The sequence below is a fragment of the Corylus avellana genome, chromosome 1 (genome assembly GCF_965113065.1).
Source record: "Corylus avellana chromosome 1, dhCorAvel1.hap1.2, whole genome shotgun sequence".
NCBI lineage: Eukaryota > Viridiplantae > Streptophyta > Magnoliopsida > Fagales > Betulaceae > Corylus > Corylus avellana.
The window spans coordinates 43837300-43855709 of record NC_142490.1 but is presented as its reverse complement, the minus strand read 5'-3'; the positions used below and the strand labels follow the sequence as shown (position 1 = coordinate 43855709).

General features: G+C 35.8%; 3 protein-coding genes and 1 pseudogene across 3 annotated transcripts; 3 read left to right on the top strand and 1 right to left on the bottom strand.

Moving 5' to 3' along the window:
* Positions 1-3115: 3115 nt before the first annotated feature.
* LOC132169935 (uncharacterized) lies at positions 3116-5890 on the top strand. Its single transcript, XM_059580873.2, has 2 exons — positions 3116-3742; positions 4349-5890. Exons 1-2 carry the CDS (start codon positions 3116-3118, stop codon positions 5888-5890), a joined length of 2169 nt encoding a protein of 722 aa, XP_059436856.2.
* A 3619-nt stretch (positions 5891-9509) lies between these two features.
* On the top strand, positions 9510-11419 carry LOC132169934 (uncharacterized; annotated as a pseudogene).
* Positions 11420-11459: 40 nt separating this feature from the next.
* On the bottom strand, positions 11460-12282 carry LOC132169933 (putative disease resistance protein At4g19060). Its single transcript, XM_059580870.2, has one exon. The coding sequence runs from the start codon at positions 12264-12266 to the stop codon at positions 11460-11462; it is 807 nt and encodes a 268-aa protein (XP_059436853.2). The 5' UTR covers positions 12267-12282.
* A 3731-nt stretch (positions 12283-16013) lies between these two features.
* Positions 16014-18122, top strand: LOC132169930 (disease resistance RPP13-like protein 4). The gene has a single exon (XM_059580868.2). The coding sequence runs from the start codon at positions 16014-16016 to the stop codon at positions 18120-18122; it is 2109 nt and encodes a 702-aa protein (XP_059436851.2).
* Positions 18123-18410: the final 288 nt, after the last annotated feature.

The following is an 18410-nucleotide window of genomic DNA, read 5'->3' as shown; positions in this document are numbered from 1 at the left end:
GCTAATTGATTTTTTTTTTTTCTTTTACCCATTAATGTATGAATTTTTTGATATCATTTATCTAAATCACACTTATTAATCTGCATAAAAAATAAATAAATAAATGAAACAGAAAGATCTTTTCAATAGTTTGACCATTCTTTTTATACAGTTCTAGTCAAGCTCTTCAACTAGGCAAAATGAAAAGCATGACAACAAGAGATATTAAAAAATATATCTCATCCTTCACGGAATAGGATCCTCTTCAGTCCAAAATGGATTGGCGAATATCCCATTTATGGTTAGGATTTATTTTCATAAATCTTAGAGGCACAAATGGGACACCTGTCCCACTAACAAAAAATAATAATAAAATATTATTTAAGAATAATAATAATAATAATAATAAAAAAGGGTGGCTGGCCACTCCATCTTGGCCATAGTGGGTGGCCGGACCACCCCATTTTAGCTGGGGGTGGCTATCAGGCCGGACCACCCCATGGCCATTGGGGGTGGCTGGTTCGGCTTCATCAGGGTATTAGTAAAATTCAAAACGACTAATACTAATAAGATTGAACATTCTCATTTTAAGAGTCAAACTTTCATCTAAATACATGTATAACCACTTTGAAAATATTCTTGAGACCACTAAACAACCACCATGCACCGATGGTGATTGATGCCTAACTTGCTATTAGAGAAAAGGACATGGACGTAGGACAATTTAACTTTATCAACCTTTTCCGTGCTGATTATATCTTTTTGTCCATAAAAATGAAAGAGGAAGACTGCTAGGGAACATAGATTGATATCTAGTTTTAATTAAGATTTCTAAATTGCTTCTATCATAGGGTTAGATGTCTTTATTGATGCTTACCTTTTTTTCTTTTTTTTTTTTTTTTTTTTTTTTTTTTTTTTCTATTGATGCTTACCTTATTAAGAGAGAAAAGGGAAATAGGTACTTGTTGAAGTTTATTACTTTATATAGGATGGGGCCTTTCATGCAATGATTATTTATTTTTCCTCATTAAAAATGAAAGAGAATATAAGTTTGATAGTATAAAAAATTCGTTGCTTCAATGATATGATTGAATGTTTTCTTTATGATACTTACCTTGTTCTTAGTGAAAAGGGAAAGTTTTCTTTTATCAGATGATTCCTTTTGTACACTGATTATTTCTTTTTATTCAAGAAAATAGAGGTTGAACGATGTTAAAGTTAATTGATACTATAAAACTTTAATTCCTTCTATCATATTGTTAGATGTTCTTTATTGATACTTACCTTGTAAATGAAGAAGGGGGAAGGGACTTTACTTTATATGGGCCTTTCGTACACTGATAATTTCTTTTGTTCACAAAGATAAACGACAAAGAATGCGAGAGAATCTAATCTCTCTTTGAGATTTTCAAAAAAACTTAGGAAGTCATCTTCATCGATCACTAGAACATTTTTGTATTTTCATATTACATTCGGCCTAGACATCTTTACACGACAAACAATTCCAAATAATATGACCAAGTGTCTCTGCTTCCGATGCACAAATAGGACAAAGTGAGTCTGGAACTATTCTCGGCTTATAGAGATTTTTCTTTGTGGAAGAATATTGTTACAAGCCCTTCATTAAAACATCTTCATTACCCTAGAATACTAACTCTGCCAGATCTCCTTCCACAAATTTGTAAAAGGTCGTGTATATGAGCATCCTCCTTTTCCGAATAGAACCCTTCCTTTTTCTAGATGATAAGCACTTTTGACTAAAAATTTCTCATTCTTAATTGGTACCAATCCACACCATTTGATCTTGTTGTTGTTGGGAGATATAGCCATGCCACAGATGCTTGCTGACTCCTTCCACCATGCCAATTTGAGTCTTTATCAATAAGCTCCTTTACTTTAGCTACTCTGTCAAAAATTCTTGTCGGTGATTAGGCAGTACAAGGAATAAGAGACTGGAGCCATTTATCTCCCAATATATTAATAGAGTTTTCATTCCCCACTCTCGACACTAATCTTGTTAAATCTTCCATTACAGGATTTGAGTTGGTTTTGTGAGCCCTAGTTGGAAGCTGGGTGTTAAACCATAGAGCTTAGCTTTAAGTGAACTAGGGTTTGGGTGTAATCTTGTGACCATTGACAACAGGTTGCTAGAGAGATTAAGAGTTCGTTTGGGATACATTAAAAAAATTAAATAGTATTTTTAATATCTAAAAAATTGTACTAGGAAAAAAATAGGTAAAAAAAAAAAATCAGTTCTTTGACTTTTTCCTCTAAAAAATTCTAAAATTGCATTTTGAGAAAAGATTGAAAATGAGGAGGGTTTTTTTTTTTTTCTAAAAAGATTTTTTAGACTTTTTCTATAGATAATTTTTTTTTTCCCAATACAATTACAAAGACGTTATAAGAGCACTAACTTCAGCCTTTTTAAATCTCATTATATTCCTTTAAGTGTAAGGAAAACTCTTAAAAATTATCACCGGAAACAGACTAGCTCTTTCTGTTACCTAACCCAATGGAGCACTTAGGGTAACACTTTTGCTTTTCTTAACATTATTTTAATATAAAAATTCTTTATCTCTATCTCCCCTCTCTTTCTTCTAACATATATTTAAAAGGAAAATGATAGATGTTCTCATGGTGTTCTTTTCTTGTCCTTCTAATCATATGTGAAAATTATTTTATAAAAAAGAAAGTTGTTCTTATTTCTCTCACTTAGTTTTTATAAAATAATTTTCACCTATGACGAGGAAAACACATAACATTTTTCTATTTAAAACAATGTTTAAATGACTTTTTCTTTCCTTTCCATTTCTCGCATTTAATTTAAAGAATGTTTAAATGGTATATAAAAAATATAAAGAAAGTTATTGTGGAGTTTATTCGAATAAAAAAGTAAATAGTTTGTTCTTCTAAAAATAAAAAATAAATAATAATTCTAAGTGAAGCCGCTAGTAGTGATCCAAGTTAACATCAACTGAATCCATTGAAAATTTACAAGATCCTCCAAATGAAGATTCTACGTGAGATTTATTCACCAATAACGTGAGTCATGTGACTCTACATGTATATATTGCTTTTATATATAAACTTGACAATCTTGGATTCAAAAGCACATCCAGGTAAATTCATAGTAAATATGTCAGGATATGTGTTCAACGTCCTCCTCGACGGCTTCAAGAGGGTATGGCAATCCTGGAATCTCCGGGGCTGTATTGCCTTGAGCCTCGGCATGCAGGCATCTTTACTTTTGTTATCGCCCTGGAGAAAACGGACCAGACGGAAACTGATACACGCGAGCGTTTGGATGGCATACTTGCTTTGTGACTGGATCGCCGCCGTTGCCATCGGACTAATCACCAAAAACAAAGGTGACGATGCGAGAGATCATAAACCGCCCAAGGAAGGGAGCCATGAAGCGGAGTTCATGGCATTCTGGGCTTCCTTTCTTTTGCTCCATCTTGGAGGCCCCGATACAATTACTTCTTATGCCATTGAGGATAATCAGTTCTGGTTTAGGCACTTCACGGGGCTCGTTGTTCAGCTTCTCAGCACTTCTTACATCTTCTATCAAACGTTTCCGAAGCATAATAAGCTGTGGATTCCCACGGCATTGGTGTTTGTTGCCGGAACTATCAAGTACGCGGAGCGGACGCGTGCTCTCTATCTCTCAAGCTTGGTCCGTTTTGGTCGTTCAGTATTGCCAAATGCAGACCCCGGGCCTCAATATGAAGCGGCGGTGAAAAAGGGCACCGTTGATTTACAGGTTCTCTACTAAATTTAATCATTTAATTTATATTTTATTTTATTATAATACTATATTAAATTGTTATTTATTTAAAAGGTAAAATCATATTTTACCCTCAAAGTTTGAGTTAATTTTTAATTTGACCTGTAATGTTTTAATTTTTATAATGTACCCCACTAAAGTTAAAAACATTTAAATGTGGCATATCCATTAGCCATAACCGTCTTCTCTAACGGAAATTGTTAAAAAAAATTTAAATTGCTCCTATAATTTTATTTTTTATTAAAAAAAAAAAAAATTCGGGATGCTCCTTTGGCCATTTGGGGTGGCTAAGCCACCAATTTATATATATAGGTTTTAGTTGGGGGCATTTTTAAAAATTTAAGACAAAAAAATACAAGTGTCTTGCATGTAATCAATTTTCAATTAAATTTGACGGAAATAGTTAACGAATTGGATACATTGAAAAAATTTAAAACTTTGATGGGTGCATTGTAATTAAAAATTGAAACATTATAAATCAAATTAAAGATGTTCGAGTTCAAACTTTGAGGGGGTAAAGTGTAATTTTATCTATTTAAAAAGTTAATTAATTTAATTATTTAATTTATAATATTCTAACAGAGTTGGAGAGAGGTACCGGAGATTAAGTATCCTGAGGTTTCCCCACATGAAAAAATGGATTGGGATTCCAAAATAAAATTACTAAAAGTAGCACATCGCCTCTTTAAAAAATTCAAGGGACTTATTGTGGGCTACCTTTTGAGCTCAAAAGATCGAGAATGGAGCCGACAATTTTTCCTTCGTATAAATGCAAGACAGGCATTCAAGATAATAGCGTATGAGCTTAATTTCATCTATGATCTTCTCCACACCAAGGTGGTTGTGGTTCGTTGCCGAGTTGGGTACATCTTCCGCTTTATTGGCATTTCTTCACTCCTGGGTGCATTCCTGGCTTTCCGTTCAATTGAGAAGAAGCATTTGTTTGAAAAGGAGTTCGATATCAAGCTTTCTTACGCCTTGCTCTTCGGGGCGTTAGCCTTCGAGGCGGTAACTCTTCTGATGCTTATTTTTTGTGACTGGACCACCATTGCCCTGACGCATGAGTGGAGCAAACGCATTGCATTTTTCGTTTTGAGGACAGAAAGGTGGTCTAGGTCCATTTCCCAGTATGATATGATAAGCCATTGCTTGAAAGGTCCTGCAGAATGGTTGTCCAAGTTTGCTAATGATTTCGTCCACCTTGGGGAAATTCTAGACAAGATTTGCATCTTGCTTTTTTCACGTACATTGGTGGTCACTGAAGATCTGAAGAAGTTTATTTTCGAGCAGCTGAGGATGAAATCTTTGACTGCAAACGATTTAAAAGCTGCCATGGAGGCATGTTCACAAAGAGGTGACTGGGCTCTTATGCAGACTTCTAGCAGTTTCAAACTAAAGTGGAGCATCGACGCGTATGAATACGCAGAAAGCCTTATGCTTTGGCACTTGGCTACCGAACTACTCTATCAGGAGGAACAACCTGACAAAAAGCCTCCCGAATCTTGTAATGAGAATCAGCCTAATCATGATAAAGAAATATGCAAACAACTTTCGGATTATATGTTTCATCTTGTTGTTATGCAGCCTGCATTGATGGCCCCGGTGTTGGGCAATTGGCAAATAGCCTTCCAGGACACTTGTGCAGAAGCCAAAAGATTCTTCAGGGAAAAAAAAATAAAAAAATCGGGGCAACCTGAAGGCTGTCGCGAAGTCTTAGCTGTGAAAACATCCAATTTCAGACAAGCTGTTGTGAAGGGTAATAGCAAAAGCAAATCTGTGTTATTTGATGCATGCATCCTCGCAAAACAGCTAAAGAAATTGGATGTGGACAAATGGATGGTAATGAGCAGAGTTTGGATGGAATTGATGTCTTATGCTGCCATCAAGTGTTTACCAAATGTGCATGCACAGCAACCAAGTAGGGGTGGAGAACTCTTGACATTCGTTTGGCTTCTGATGAATCACCTTGGCTTGGGAACACAGTTCTACGAGCATGAACGCCAAACTGGTATCAAAATTGATGACAATCCTCAAAATGAAAACAACAATGCGGCTGCAGTGCATGATCCTGCTGAGCCTACGTCCAGATGCAAAGAGTTTTCAAAATTTAATTGTTGTCACTGATCTGCAGTTGTCTTTTGATAGGAATATTCAAACTACCAGCATTAACTGACCGAGAGCTAGCTCTACGTACCGGTGACATCCTTCCGGCCATGCGCCAGTTGTATGATATTCTTAGGACTTTCGTTTTTCACATATCATTTAATAGTAAATATAGTAAACATGGTGGCATTGCATTTTAAAATGTTCTTCTTGTGATATATACCTACCTTCAATAGAGAGTTATATATGTTCTTCATTGATTCTTAATTGCCTTGTTATTTCGTGGAAAAAGGGGGAAAAGAAAAAGATTTCTTAGATAAAAGGAACTGGTCTTGGCTTTACTTTATATTGGAGTATATATAATCAGCTTTGGTATATAATAATACCCTTTCATCCAGTGGCGGATCTAGGAATTGGAGTTACCAGGGGCGTAAAAAAAAATTTTTTTTTTTTCTCTTTATGTATTATATATATTTTTTATAATACGGTAAATACAATCAAAAAATAAATTATACCATAATATATGTATCACAAATCAAATCAAACTCATCAAATTACCCACAAAAAAAAAAAAAAAAAATCAAAGTAACTATTAAAAATCTTCATCTAACGAGGTCACAAACACATAATAATTTAAACTACTTACGAAATAAACTAAGCACAATTAAATGACTACTAGTGTCTAAGAAAAATGAGTATTTTTAGTGGGCTATTAGCATACGGCTATTTTTTAGAAAAGCTTAAAATCTCAAAGCATAAATTATATTAGAGTTTAAGCTTACATAAAAGAGACTAGAGTCTAAATTTAGCAAAAAAAAAACCACATTTATCTATAAACTATGACTAGAAACACTAAAAAATTCACCCACTATCTTTTTTTAATAATAAACTATTATTTACTCTCTCTCCATTGATAAAATATAACTTTATTCTCTCTCTCTTTAATAAAAAATATCCTAATTTCTCCACATATGGACCATTTGAACACAAAAAGAAGGCCATGGTGCCCTGATAATTTTTTTTACCAGGGGCACTCTTCAAATTTTGATTGAAAATCCTTAATGGATTTTTTTTAAAAAAAATTTACCAGGGGCGCCTGCCCCCAGGTCACCCCTGTGTAAATCCGCCACTGCTTTCATCACTTTTGGTCTATCATTCCGTTAGAGCTAGGATTTTACAGTAGCCTTGTTAAATTTAATAACTTTGCAATGTCATTTTTCCACGTACCTTTTAAAGTTGGATACATGAAGTTGAACGCTCTTGAAGTTAAGTCAGATAATTACAAAAGCGTTAAAAGTTTATGAGAGTTGTTTTTTCTATATTTTAATATATATTTCTACAGTTTTACAAAACTTTTTAAAATGTGTTTTTTTTTTTTTTTTGGGAACTTTTTAGTTGTAAATAAAGGTGAAAATAATTTTTAAACGTTTTGTAAGTGTTTAATTTGTATTTTAAATTGTTTGTTAATATTTATCTTTTTTTTTTTTCTAAAAAAAAAATTAACCTTATTAGTGTTACCAAACCAGCTTAATATATATAATAACTGAAGGACATACTAATGGTCATGAAATACACAAGTGATGCTTTATGTAGAAGGTGATGCTTTCCCATAAATGCCAAACATTAAAAAGAACTTGATATTTTGCATAAAAGAACGTGCATTACAGGAGAAGTTGCATCACCTCATATGCAAACATATGACAATCATTGAAGTAGAAGGATTGCAACTGGGGGCGGAATCAGGATTTTGAGTGTGGGGTGTTGATTTTTTATTTTTTTATTTTTTTATTTTTTCTAATTAAATGGGTAGGTTGAAGAAATTAATTGTGACTATTTTACTTAGGCGTGACTATAGTGACACCTATCATATTTATATAAATACATAGGTTCATATGGTGAGATATAATTTCATAGTAAATTACAAGTTATTTTGTTGAATTGTATTATAATTCTTATTACCACTAACAAGTGAAAGAATGCCAAATAAATTAATGAATTAAAATCCATGAAATTAACCAACAATGAAAGCTAAAAATAAAACTTGTATAATTTTTCTACATCAAAATACAGTAAATACTTATTCAAAATTTTAATCTTATGGCATTACAGACACACATTAACATATATTATTAGCAATATAAACTAAACACAATCTATATGATTCAAAAAAAATTGTACATTTGAGCGTGAATTGTTTCTCTTAACAAAATGCCCTAACCCCTAAAGCTCCCAACAATAATGCTAAGAGTCTGAGATAAGCCAAAACAATCCTGCAACCTACAATAATAAAGATAACCCAAATTTTAATATTATAAAATCTCAAATTAGATAAGTCAAAATGTTAGTTTTAATCTTTAACAACTAAGCCATACAGCCCACAGCTACTAATAACTATTAACTAAAATATCTAGAAGTATAAGATTTTTATTAGAATTTTATTATAATTCTTAATACCACTAACAAATGAAAGAATGCTAAATAAATTAATTAATTAAAACCCATCAAATTAACCAACAAAACAAAAGTAACCAACAAAGTAACAAATTAACAATGCATATAAGTCACAAAGACAAAGGATTTAAAGGAACCTTCAATAGATGATATGAGACAAACAACCTGCACAATTATTTGTTGAGAAATGAGGTGAACACTGAATAGCAAGACTTTGTTCAGATGAATTGGGGGGGGGGGGGGGGGGGGGGTGGTGGGGGCTAACAAATTAACACCAACTCAGCAAGACTTCATGCAGTAGCGGTGCAGCCTGAGAGAGATAAGAGACTGGTACCCTCTTCAAGAGGGTTTTTTTTTCTTAATGGAGAAAGAGAGTTTGAGAGAAGAGAAAGTCTGGTGAGAGAGAGAGAGAGAGTTTTTTTTTTTTATTAATCGAGAAAAGATTGTTTGAGAGAAAAGAAAGTCTCTGGTGAGTGTTTTTTTTTTAATCGAGAAAGCCTTTGCTGAAGATGGGACATTCGCCCCTAATCGAAAAAGTCTGGTGAGTAAAAAATTATTTTGGAGGGACATCTTTTTTAATTTGGGTGGACAAATTTGTAAATTTTGGAATAAATATATAAAATATGCCTACTTTAAAAAATATTTCAAAAACTTTGGGGGATATTCATCCCCCCAATGATACCAGTAGGTCTGCCCTTGGATTGCAACAATTACAAATAGTCTATAAAGTCTCTAAGGGTAGCTCAATCAGTTCTCATCAATCCGAATATTGCTAGTTCAACAATAATTAGTGCAATTAATACGGCATACATTTGTTTGTTTCTTAATGGAAAATCGTAAATGTAATAACTCGGGCTATACAACATGAATAATAAATCAACCTAATACTCAATAAATTCTAAGTTCTTAATTAAAAAAACCAAAAACAAAAAACAAAATTTATAGCAAGAAAATATTGCTATGAATCTTTGTCTGAGTAGACACCTGAAAAGGTTCAACGGAATGGAGATTTTATATATATCATCACTATATGTTAACTATATATACAAAATACAATATTGATTTGCGTTGATTTGTTATCGACTTCTTTCTTATATATGGCACGAGCGACAGCTTCCTGGTATATACGATTCCGCGACAGCTTCCATGAATATACTTTTCTCTTTCCTTCGATCATGATTTGAGTGATCTGGATTTAATTGAGTTGCTTACAGCTGGAGTTGTAATGATGACGATGAATGTAATTGTCTAACCAGGGCAATTAAACCAAAAGGAGAGAGAGATAGTATGGAACTCCCTATCGCCAACAATGTCCAGAGGCTATGGGAGGCATGGAATTTCCGGGTCTGTATTATCCTAAGCCTCTTGCTCCAGGCACTTTTAGTTTTAGCGTCGCACTTCAGGAAACGGACGAGGAGCAAATTGCTTCTCGTGTTCATATGGCTGGCATACTTGCTTGGCGACTGGATTGCTGTCTTCTCCATTGGGCTCATCTCCAAAAGCCAAGAAGACGCTTGTAAACCAAAAGGGAAAGAGGATCTCACTGCATTCTGGGCTTCCTTTCTTTTGTTGCATCTTGGCGGCCCCGATACCATTACTTCGTTTTCTCTTGAGGATAATGAGTTTTGGCTGAGGCACTTGATTGGTCTCATATTGCAGGTTCTGGCAACTGCTTATATCTTCTATCAGTCGCTTTCAGATCAAAGCAAGCTATGGATTCCCACTACAATGGTGTTTGCTGTGGGAACTATCAAGTATGCAGAGCGGACGCGTGCCCTGTATCTTGCGAGCTTGAGCCAATTCGGGGGTTCAGTGTTGCTGGAGCCAAATCCTGGGCCTGACTATGAAGAAGCCATTGAGATATACTCTTCTATGAGGTCGGTCCAGGTTCCATCACATGTGGAGGTGATGCAAACCTCGGATGCTGGGAATCCTATGGATTCTCTGTCCACAAGTGAAGAAAAGTGTTTGAAGCCCTTTGGAAACCCGATCGGGTTAGACGACATGCAATTACTGGAAGAAGCATCTCGCCTCTTTGAAATCTTCAAGGGGCTTATTGTAGGCCTCCTTTTGAGCTCAAAAGAGAGAGAATTGAGCCGAGATTTTATTCTCACTAGAACTGCCACTGACGCATTCAGACTAATAGAGTGTGAGCTTAATTTCATGTACGAGGTTCTCCACACCAAGATTAATGTTGTTCGTTGCCAAACTGGCTACATGCTCCGCTTTGTTAGCTTCATTTCAATCCTAGCAACATTAATGGTGGTTTCAATTGAGAAGCCGTTTGTGTTTCGGAACAAGTTCGATGCCAGACTTACTTATGCCTTGCTCATTGGGACATTAGCCCTCGAGGCCATATCGGTGTTGATGCTTATTTTTTCTAACAGGACCCTCATTGCCTTGAAGAGTAGCTGGAGAAAATTCATTCCAGCAATCCTTCTGAAAAGAAGAAGGTGGTCTAGATCTGTTTCCCAGTAGGATATGATAAGCTATTGCTTGAATGATCCTCCAAATTGGATGTACACTTTGGCTGGTTATGTGGGTGCTGGGAAAATTCTAGAGAAGATGATAATCTTGCGTTTTTCACATTCACAGACGGTCAGGGAAGATCTCAAGGGGTTCATTTTCGATCAGCTGAGAATGAAATCCCTAACTGCAAACAACTTAAGAGCTGCCATGGATGCATGTTCACAAAGAGGTGATTGGGCTCTTCTGCAGACTTCTAGCGCTATCTATTTCAAGCTAAAATGGAGCATCGTGGAGTATCAATACGCGGAAAGCCTTCTCCTCTGGCACTTGGCTACCGAACTCTGCTTTCTGCAGGAAACCGAAATCAAACCTAGTGCTGATGACAATAGTAGAAAATTATGCAAACTACTTTCAGATTATATGTTTTATCTTCTTGTCATGAAGCCTGTTGTGATGACGCCAGTGTTGGGCAATTGGCAGATAGTCCTCCTAGACACTTGTGCAGAAGCCAAGAGATTCTTTGGCAGGAGATATATATCGAATAAATTTCAAGCTTGTAAACAAATCCTCTAAGTGGAAACGAAATTCAGGCCAGTTTCTATTCTCGTGAGGATACACTATTATGGAGCGGTTACCTCTTTGGGTGTTACTGGATCAAGATTTTTTGCCATCAATTTGCAGCTAATGGAATGCCTGCAGACTTATGGAAGATATCTTTCTTTAGATCGTCCGCCTCTGACTCATACTTTTTCTTGGCCGCATCAGCTGCATCTTTGAATATGGACAAACAGCTCTCTTCGTCCGGACGGGGTAGAAGCCGATGTAGGATTCCCTCCACGCCAACCATCCTTTTCGCTAATTTCTCATCCCTACTGGTCACAATAACTGCTCCCCCACGCCCTTTTGGCAATCCATTCGCGAGACCATCCCATTTTCCATCACGAGTAGACGAACAACTCAGCTCTCCGTACCATTTGTCTATCTCCCCGCCCCTGGCATCATCGAACACAATCAAATATCTCTTCCCCTGCAATTCCAGGTGCAGAGCATACAGTAGTAGTTGCTTCAGATTATGTTCCTGGCCGACCTTGTAGTTGTTGATCATCTCCTCTTCTACTCCAAGGCTATCCAACATTCTCTTCAGGATCGCTATTTTTTTGTCCGGATCGTTGCCGGAATGTGCTGACATGCATACCCAGATCCTTGTAAAGAAGTAGTCCTTCACCTCCTTTTTATTGAACAACAATTGGCAAAGTGTGGTTTTTCCTATACCAGTTATACCGGTGATGCCTATTGCCTTGAAACGATCCTCACTTCCTTGCCTGAGAAGCACCTTTTTCAGTGACATCCATTCTTCCTCAAACCCATGAACCTTAGATTCATCAACGGACCGAGAGCTGCACCGGTGACATCCTTCCGGCTGTGCGCCACTTGTCTCATTTGAAGCTGCACTAGGCTTCCCTTTTTTTGGCGCCATCCTTTTTCACCTTGTATGTTATTCTTAGGCCTTCTGTTTTTCACATATCATCTGATAAGAGTACTACAATAGTTTACATTGTCGCACGTCATTTTAAAATGTTATTTCTTGTGATACCTACCTTCAATAGAGAGTTAATTATAAATGTTCTCCATTGATACTTTGCCTTGTTATTTCTTATGGAAAAAGGGAGAGAAGAAAAAGAGGATCATTAGCTTATTATTAGATATATAGTGTTGGCTTTACTTTATATGGAATATAATCAGCTTTGGAATATGATAATACCCTTTCACTTTTCTTTTATCATTCCGTTAAAGCATTCACAATGGCGTTACTAAATTTATTAGTCAAAATAATTAAAAAATTACATTTCTCTATTTTAACTATTTATTTTTTCAAAGCACTTTTATCAACCTTAACATTTTAGCTATCCCATTTCACTAATTTTTTTAAAAAAATATATATTTATTCTTTTTCCACAAATTTAATCTGAACCCGTTGAATATTGCTTAAAATAGGCCTATATGGCGAGAGCTGCAGACGCTCCCTCAAGACCAATTAAGCCATAACCTAATACAGTCCCACACTACAAAAAAAAATAGGATTTTCTGACGTGGCTACAGTACATGTATTGTTGCCACGTCATTAATTTTCTGACGTTGGAATTTTACTACGTCAGGAATTTTTTTCCTGACGTGTGAATAGTACCACGTCAGAATTTTCTGACGTGGCACACCGCCACGTCAGAAAATTATGATACAAGAATTAATTATTTATTGTATATATATAAATAAATAATTATATAATTTTTTTCTGAATTTTCTGACGTGGTGCTTTACCCGTCAGAAAATATATTAATTAGATTTTAATCTTTTTATAAAAACTCCTGACGTGTCATGTGTGGCACGTCAGAAAATTCCTGACGTGCTACACCTGGCACGTCAGGAATTTTCTGACGTGCTACACATGGCACGTCAGAAATTCCCTCAATACTGTTGCAAAAATATGGGCGGGATTTTAAAAGTTTTCCCTCTTCTTTTTTCCTTCAACTTTTTACTCTTTTTATTCTTTTCCCCATCATTTATTTCTCCCACTCTCTCTCCTCTCTCATTCTCCCTTTAATTAATTCTCCACACTCTAGATCTGCACGTTTTCTCACACACTCTCTCTCTCTCCTCTCTCAATCTCCTGGCCTGCTTCTCTGCACATGCTTGCACGGCAGCTCCCTCTAGATCTAGAGGGAAACAATGAAAGCAGCAAATCGAAGAAGAAAGAAGAAGAAGAAGAAAAAGAAGAGGAGAAGAGAAGCAGAAGACAAAAGAAAAGAAAAAAAGAGAAAGAAGAAGAGATCGATCTCTTCTAGAAGATAAGAAGATTTTTGGGTTTTTAAGATTTGTTGAGTTTGGCATTTGGGTTTTTGGGTTTTTGGGTTTTCAGATTGATTTTTTGAAGATTTTTTGGGTTTGAATTTTTGAAAATGGAGATTGAAAAGAAGAGAGAGAGAGTGAGAAAATGGAGATCGAGGTGGCCGGAGAAAAGAAGAGAGAAAGAAAAAATTGAGAAAAGAAGCAAAAAAATTTTCGTTTCTCTGCACCTCTCCTGCAGAGAAACGAAAATCTCTGCACCGGCCACACGAGAGGGGTGCATAGAAATTCCTAAAAAAAAAAATAATTGAATTGAAAATTAATAAAGAAAAAATCTCTGATTAATTTAAATTAATAAAGATTAAATTAATTTAATCTCTAGACCACTCCTGCAGAAAAAATTTTAAAAAAGAAAAAAATTTATTTTCTGACGTGGTACATTCACCACGTCAGAAAATTTTCTGACGTGGTAAATGTACCACGTCAGCAATTTTTTCTGACGTGTGGTATATTAGAACGTCAGAAAATTCTGACGTTCTACCCTCTAACACGTCAGTAAAAATTTTTTGTTGACACCTACGTTTCTGACAATCAACACGCGTCAGGAACGACACGTCAGAAAAATTTTCTGACGTGTCAGACACCAAGAAACGTCAGAAAATTTCCGTCAGGAAAAAATTGTTTTTTTGTAGTGCCACCAAGACATCCATGGATTTCCAAGAAACTTACGTCTTAGTACATGCCTGAACCTCATGAAGATTTTCTTAACTACTGCCGCTGGTGGTGGGCTCAATGTTCTTTAATTGTACTAAAAAGAAAAAAAAAATTGATGCTTATAGCCTTTTTATGGGTGAGAATACTGTGTACCGATAACAATTTACTTTTCTCTAATGGGTCTTTTCGTAAAACCATTATTTCCTTTTGTTTATAAATTAAAATGAACAAGGAAGAGTGCTAGAAAAAAGGTGAAAATTGCATGCATTTCATTAGGCATCTAATACTAATAGGATTGAAGATTCTTATTTTTGAAGTTAAACTCTCACCCTTATACATGTCTCACTACTTTGAAATTTTTTTTAAAACTATTGGACCACCGCACCCGATGCTTGCCTTGTTATGAGTGAAAAGAGGAAATGGGAAATCAATAACACTTTACTCTTATGTGGGATGATGCCTTTCGTACACTGGTTATTTCCTTTTTATCATAAAAATGGAGGAACAATATTGTTAGAGAATATATATGGCGTGGATATTAGAAAAATTTCATTCCTTAGTTCTAGGGTTAGATGTTCTTTGTTGATGTTTACCTTGTTATTGGAGGAAGATAGGGATATAAGAGGGATGCTGTAATAATCTACTTTATATATAATATATATGAGACGGGGAATTTCGTACATTGAATATCTCCTTTTTGTTCATAAAAATAAATGAGAATAAATGCTAGAGAATTTAATGTTGACGGTACAAAAATTTAATTCCTTCTAAGTTTTATCATATTGTTATCTCTCTATTAATCACATTTTATGTTAATCTTAAGAGGTGTATTATTTTATAATTTGATAATGACTTTGGCCCAAAGTCACTCATTTTAAGATGTGACTATTTTTCCTCTCACTCTACAAATTAAATTACTCATCATGGATTGCGCAACTCAATCAAATGTTTTTTTTTTGTTCCCTTCTTGTGTTTTTTTTTTTTTTTTCTTAGGAGAAATTTTAGTTAATTTTTTTTTGAACTTTTATTATCAATTTACTCAAGTTCAAAAATTCTCAATCATTATTTATTTATTTAATTTCACCAATCCATTAGGATTTTTCATTAAATCCTACCGAAAGAGTGTCAAAATTCCTGAAATAACCCTTTTTTTTTTTTAGGTAAAAAAATTTTTAAAAAAGATGCAGGGATCTCTTCAAGATCTAATGAAATTTACAAAAATACCCATGCTTAAATCTTTTTTTTAAAAATAATATATTTTTAATATATATATATATATATATATATATATCGAGAATTTTGACGGAATTAAACAAAAAAAAAAATTCTAAGCGATCAGTGAAATTGAAATAAAAAATTGAAAATAAAGTACACTATTCTGAGGGTTTGAAGTTAAAAAGAATAATTATAAAAGCAGCCACAATTAAGGGAGTTAAGTGAAAGTTTTCTTTCTTCCTAATTCCCTCTAGTCCTGCAGCATGATCATACGCTTCCGGGCGCATTTTTCGCTTCAACCTCTGGTGTCAAGCAAAGGTTGTTGGCTCATTTCTTCACTCCATTTCATTGTATTGTTCCATTCTTTCTTGTCACTCGGAGGTTTTACGTTGCCTCACTATTTCATTCATTTACTCGGATTATTGTGTCATTAATTCCTTCTTGTTAATCAACCATGTCGAAACAAACCAGCTCTCCAAATTCTTCATTTGAGCATTTGGATCTTCTTTCATTCTTGAAATCTGGGCGAACCACGCCGTTCCATATATTCATCGATTTCGTCATCCCGCAGTTTCTAGGCCAATTATCCAAGAGAAAGCAACACCTTAATTCTACCCAAAAGGAGGACAATGGTCTACAAGAAAGGTTTGACAAAATCGAGAAGAAACTCAGTGACATGGAAAATGCCTGTGGGGCACTAAAGGAATGGGAAGACAAAGTCAACAAAGAGTTCAAAGATTTGATTCTCAAAAATTTGGACGATGCCTTCAAAGAAAGAACAGAAGCACCAGAAAATTGCAGAGGAATCGAAATCGAAATCCTAGAAGAAAGGCTTGAAGGAGCCTGGAATGTTGTCTCAAGGTTAACCAACGGATTCTCTTCAGGTAATTTGGAGTCTAGAAGCGTCAAACCTTCCCGCTTCGCTAAGAAGTTAAAGCTAGACTTCCGAAATATGATCGCTGAGAGCTCGATTCTCAAGGAGATTCAGGTGGTCTACGATGGTCTAAAAGATGAATCGAAGCAGAGCTGTTTGCTCTGTTTCTCAGTGTTCCCTCAGAACGTGGTCATTAAGAGGAAAGCATTGGTCCACTGGTGGGTCGGCGAGAAGTTATTATCCTCCCAGACTTGTGGAGATAAGACTGCCGAGGAGAAGGGAAACAATTTGTTCGCAGAATTTATCGCCAAAGGCATCATTGAGAGGGTTTCCAAAAATCGCAGACCAAGCTCAGAACTTTGCAAAATGCACCCGTTAATTCGGTACGCTGTGATTCAGCTTGCGGAAACAAACAACTTCATTCGCTTTCACCCAAATGGAAATCCAACTGCAGATTTCTCTGACAAGAAGAATAAGAGGGGCTTCCTAGTAACAACTGAAGAAGGATCGTCGGAACTTCGGGAGTTGACTTATGGCTTCCGTCTGAAGCAGGAGAATGTTGGAACTCTGTTTAATGTAAATGAGCCTTATGTTGATTTAAGAGAGCACAGTCTGTCAGAGATGACGAATATGAGAGTTCTTCAATTGGGTAGATTTCAGGACCAGGTTAAGCAGGCTGACGCTGTTGAAGTATTTGATACCGAGTTCTTGAAAGGTTTGAAGAAAATGAAACATCTTAGATACTTGAGCCTCAGGGGAATCACTAGAGTTAGGGAGCTTCCAGATTCAATTTGCAAACTCCCCAAGCTAATCATCGTGGACCTCCATGGCTGTCAATATTTAGAGAAACTTCCAGAAGGGATAGGCTCACTGACAAACCTGACACGGTTAGACATGTCTGGGTGTAACTTCATTAGCCACATGCCCGCTGGACTTGCCAAGCTCTCAAAACTCCAAGTCCTTCATGGGTTTTTGATTGGTAAACCACCCAAACAAAAGAAGATTTCTTCAGGGCACGACGGCGAGAAGGTCTGCAAGCTGAAAGATTTGGCAAATCTGGAAAGTTTGAAGAAGTTGAGCATAAATGTAGACGCAAGGTATAAGACTGATCAGGACGTAGCGGAGCAGCTGATTGATTTATCAAAATTTAAAAACCTCGTGTCGTTATCGGTAGCATGGCCAGAGAAAGAGCAGAGGATCGAACAGGGAAATTCAACCAACACAACTACGGTATCTTCATCGTCTGCTTCTTCTTTAGCGAAACTGGAGCTCCGGTATCTCCCTTATTATGAGATGCCTGAATGGGTAAAGCGCTTAAACCTGAAGAACCTGAAGAAGCTGTATGTAAGGGGAGGAAAGCTGTCGCAAGTACTGCACCCAGTGGGTTGCGAGAAATGGAAGGTTAGCATTCTACGGTTGGAGTTGTTGAGTGAATTGCAGATGGATTGGCGGCAACTGCGAGCACTGTTTCCACAGTTGAGGTACGTGCAGAAAGTCAAATGTCCTAAACTCATTTTGTTCCCCTGTGACGATAATGGAGAGTGGGTGAGCGGGGAATCAGATACAGCAGAAATGTCAGAAGAAAAACTAGACTCTTTTTCAAGTCCTCCTAATTATAAATGTGATTTTGATTATCTCAAATTCATTTGTAATTTTAAAAATTACATTCCATTTAGGAAGACACAATGAAGATCTTCTAGTTCCCGAAAGATACGGAGCATGCATAAACATTAATTATATATGCATCACTCCTATAAAATTCTTTTATTGTATCTTTGTATCCAAAATGTAGTACAATATTGTAATGTTGCTGCTAATACTTCTTCATATTCCTTATTTAAATTCTGTGCTCCGTATATATATCTTCAGTTTAAATCTGATATGAAATGTTTGTTCAATATGAATCCCGCTTTGGTGCTGTAGAAATAACAATAGGACATCTCCTATCAAAAAAAAGAGGACTTCATGCATGTTCAT

Bases quoted from the DNA above. Each gene is read 5' to 3' on its own strand.
- LOC132169935 (XM_059580873.2), top strand. From the start codon at position 3,116: ATGTCAGGATATGTGTTCAACGTCCTCCTCGACGGCTTCAAGAGGGTA. The intron at 3,743-4,348 runs GTTCTCTACTAA...ATATTCTAACAG, and splicing joins AGGGCACCGTTGATTTACAG to AGTTGGAGAGAGGTACCGGA.
- LOC132169933 (XM_059580870.2), bottom strand. From the start codon at position 12,266: ATGGCGCCAAAAAAAGGGAAGCCTAGTGCAGCTTCAAATGAGACAAGT.
- LOC132169930 (XM_059580868.2), top strand. From the start codon at position 16,014: ATGTCGAAACAAACCAGCTCTCCAAATTCTTCATTTGAGCATTTGGAT.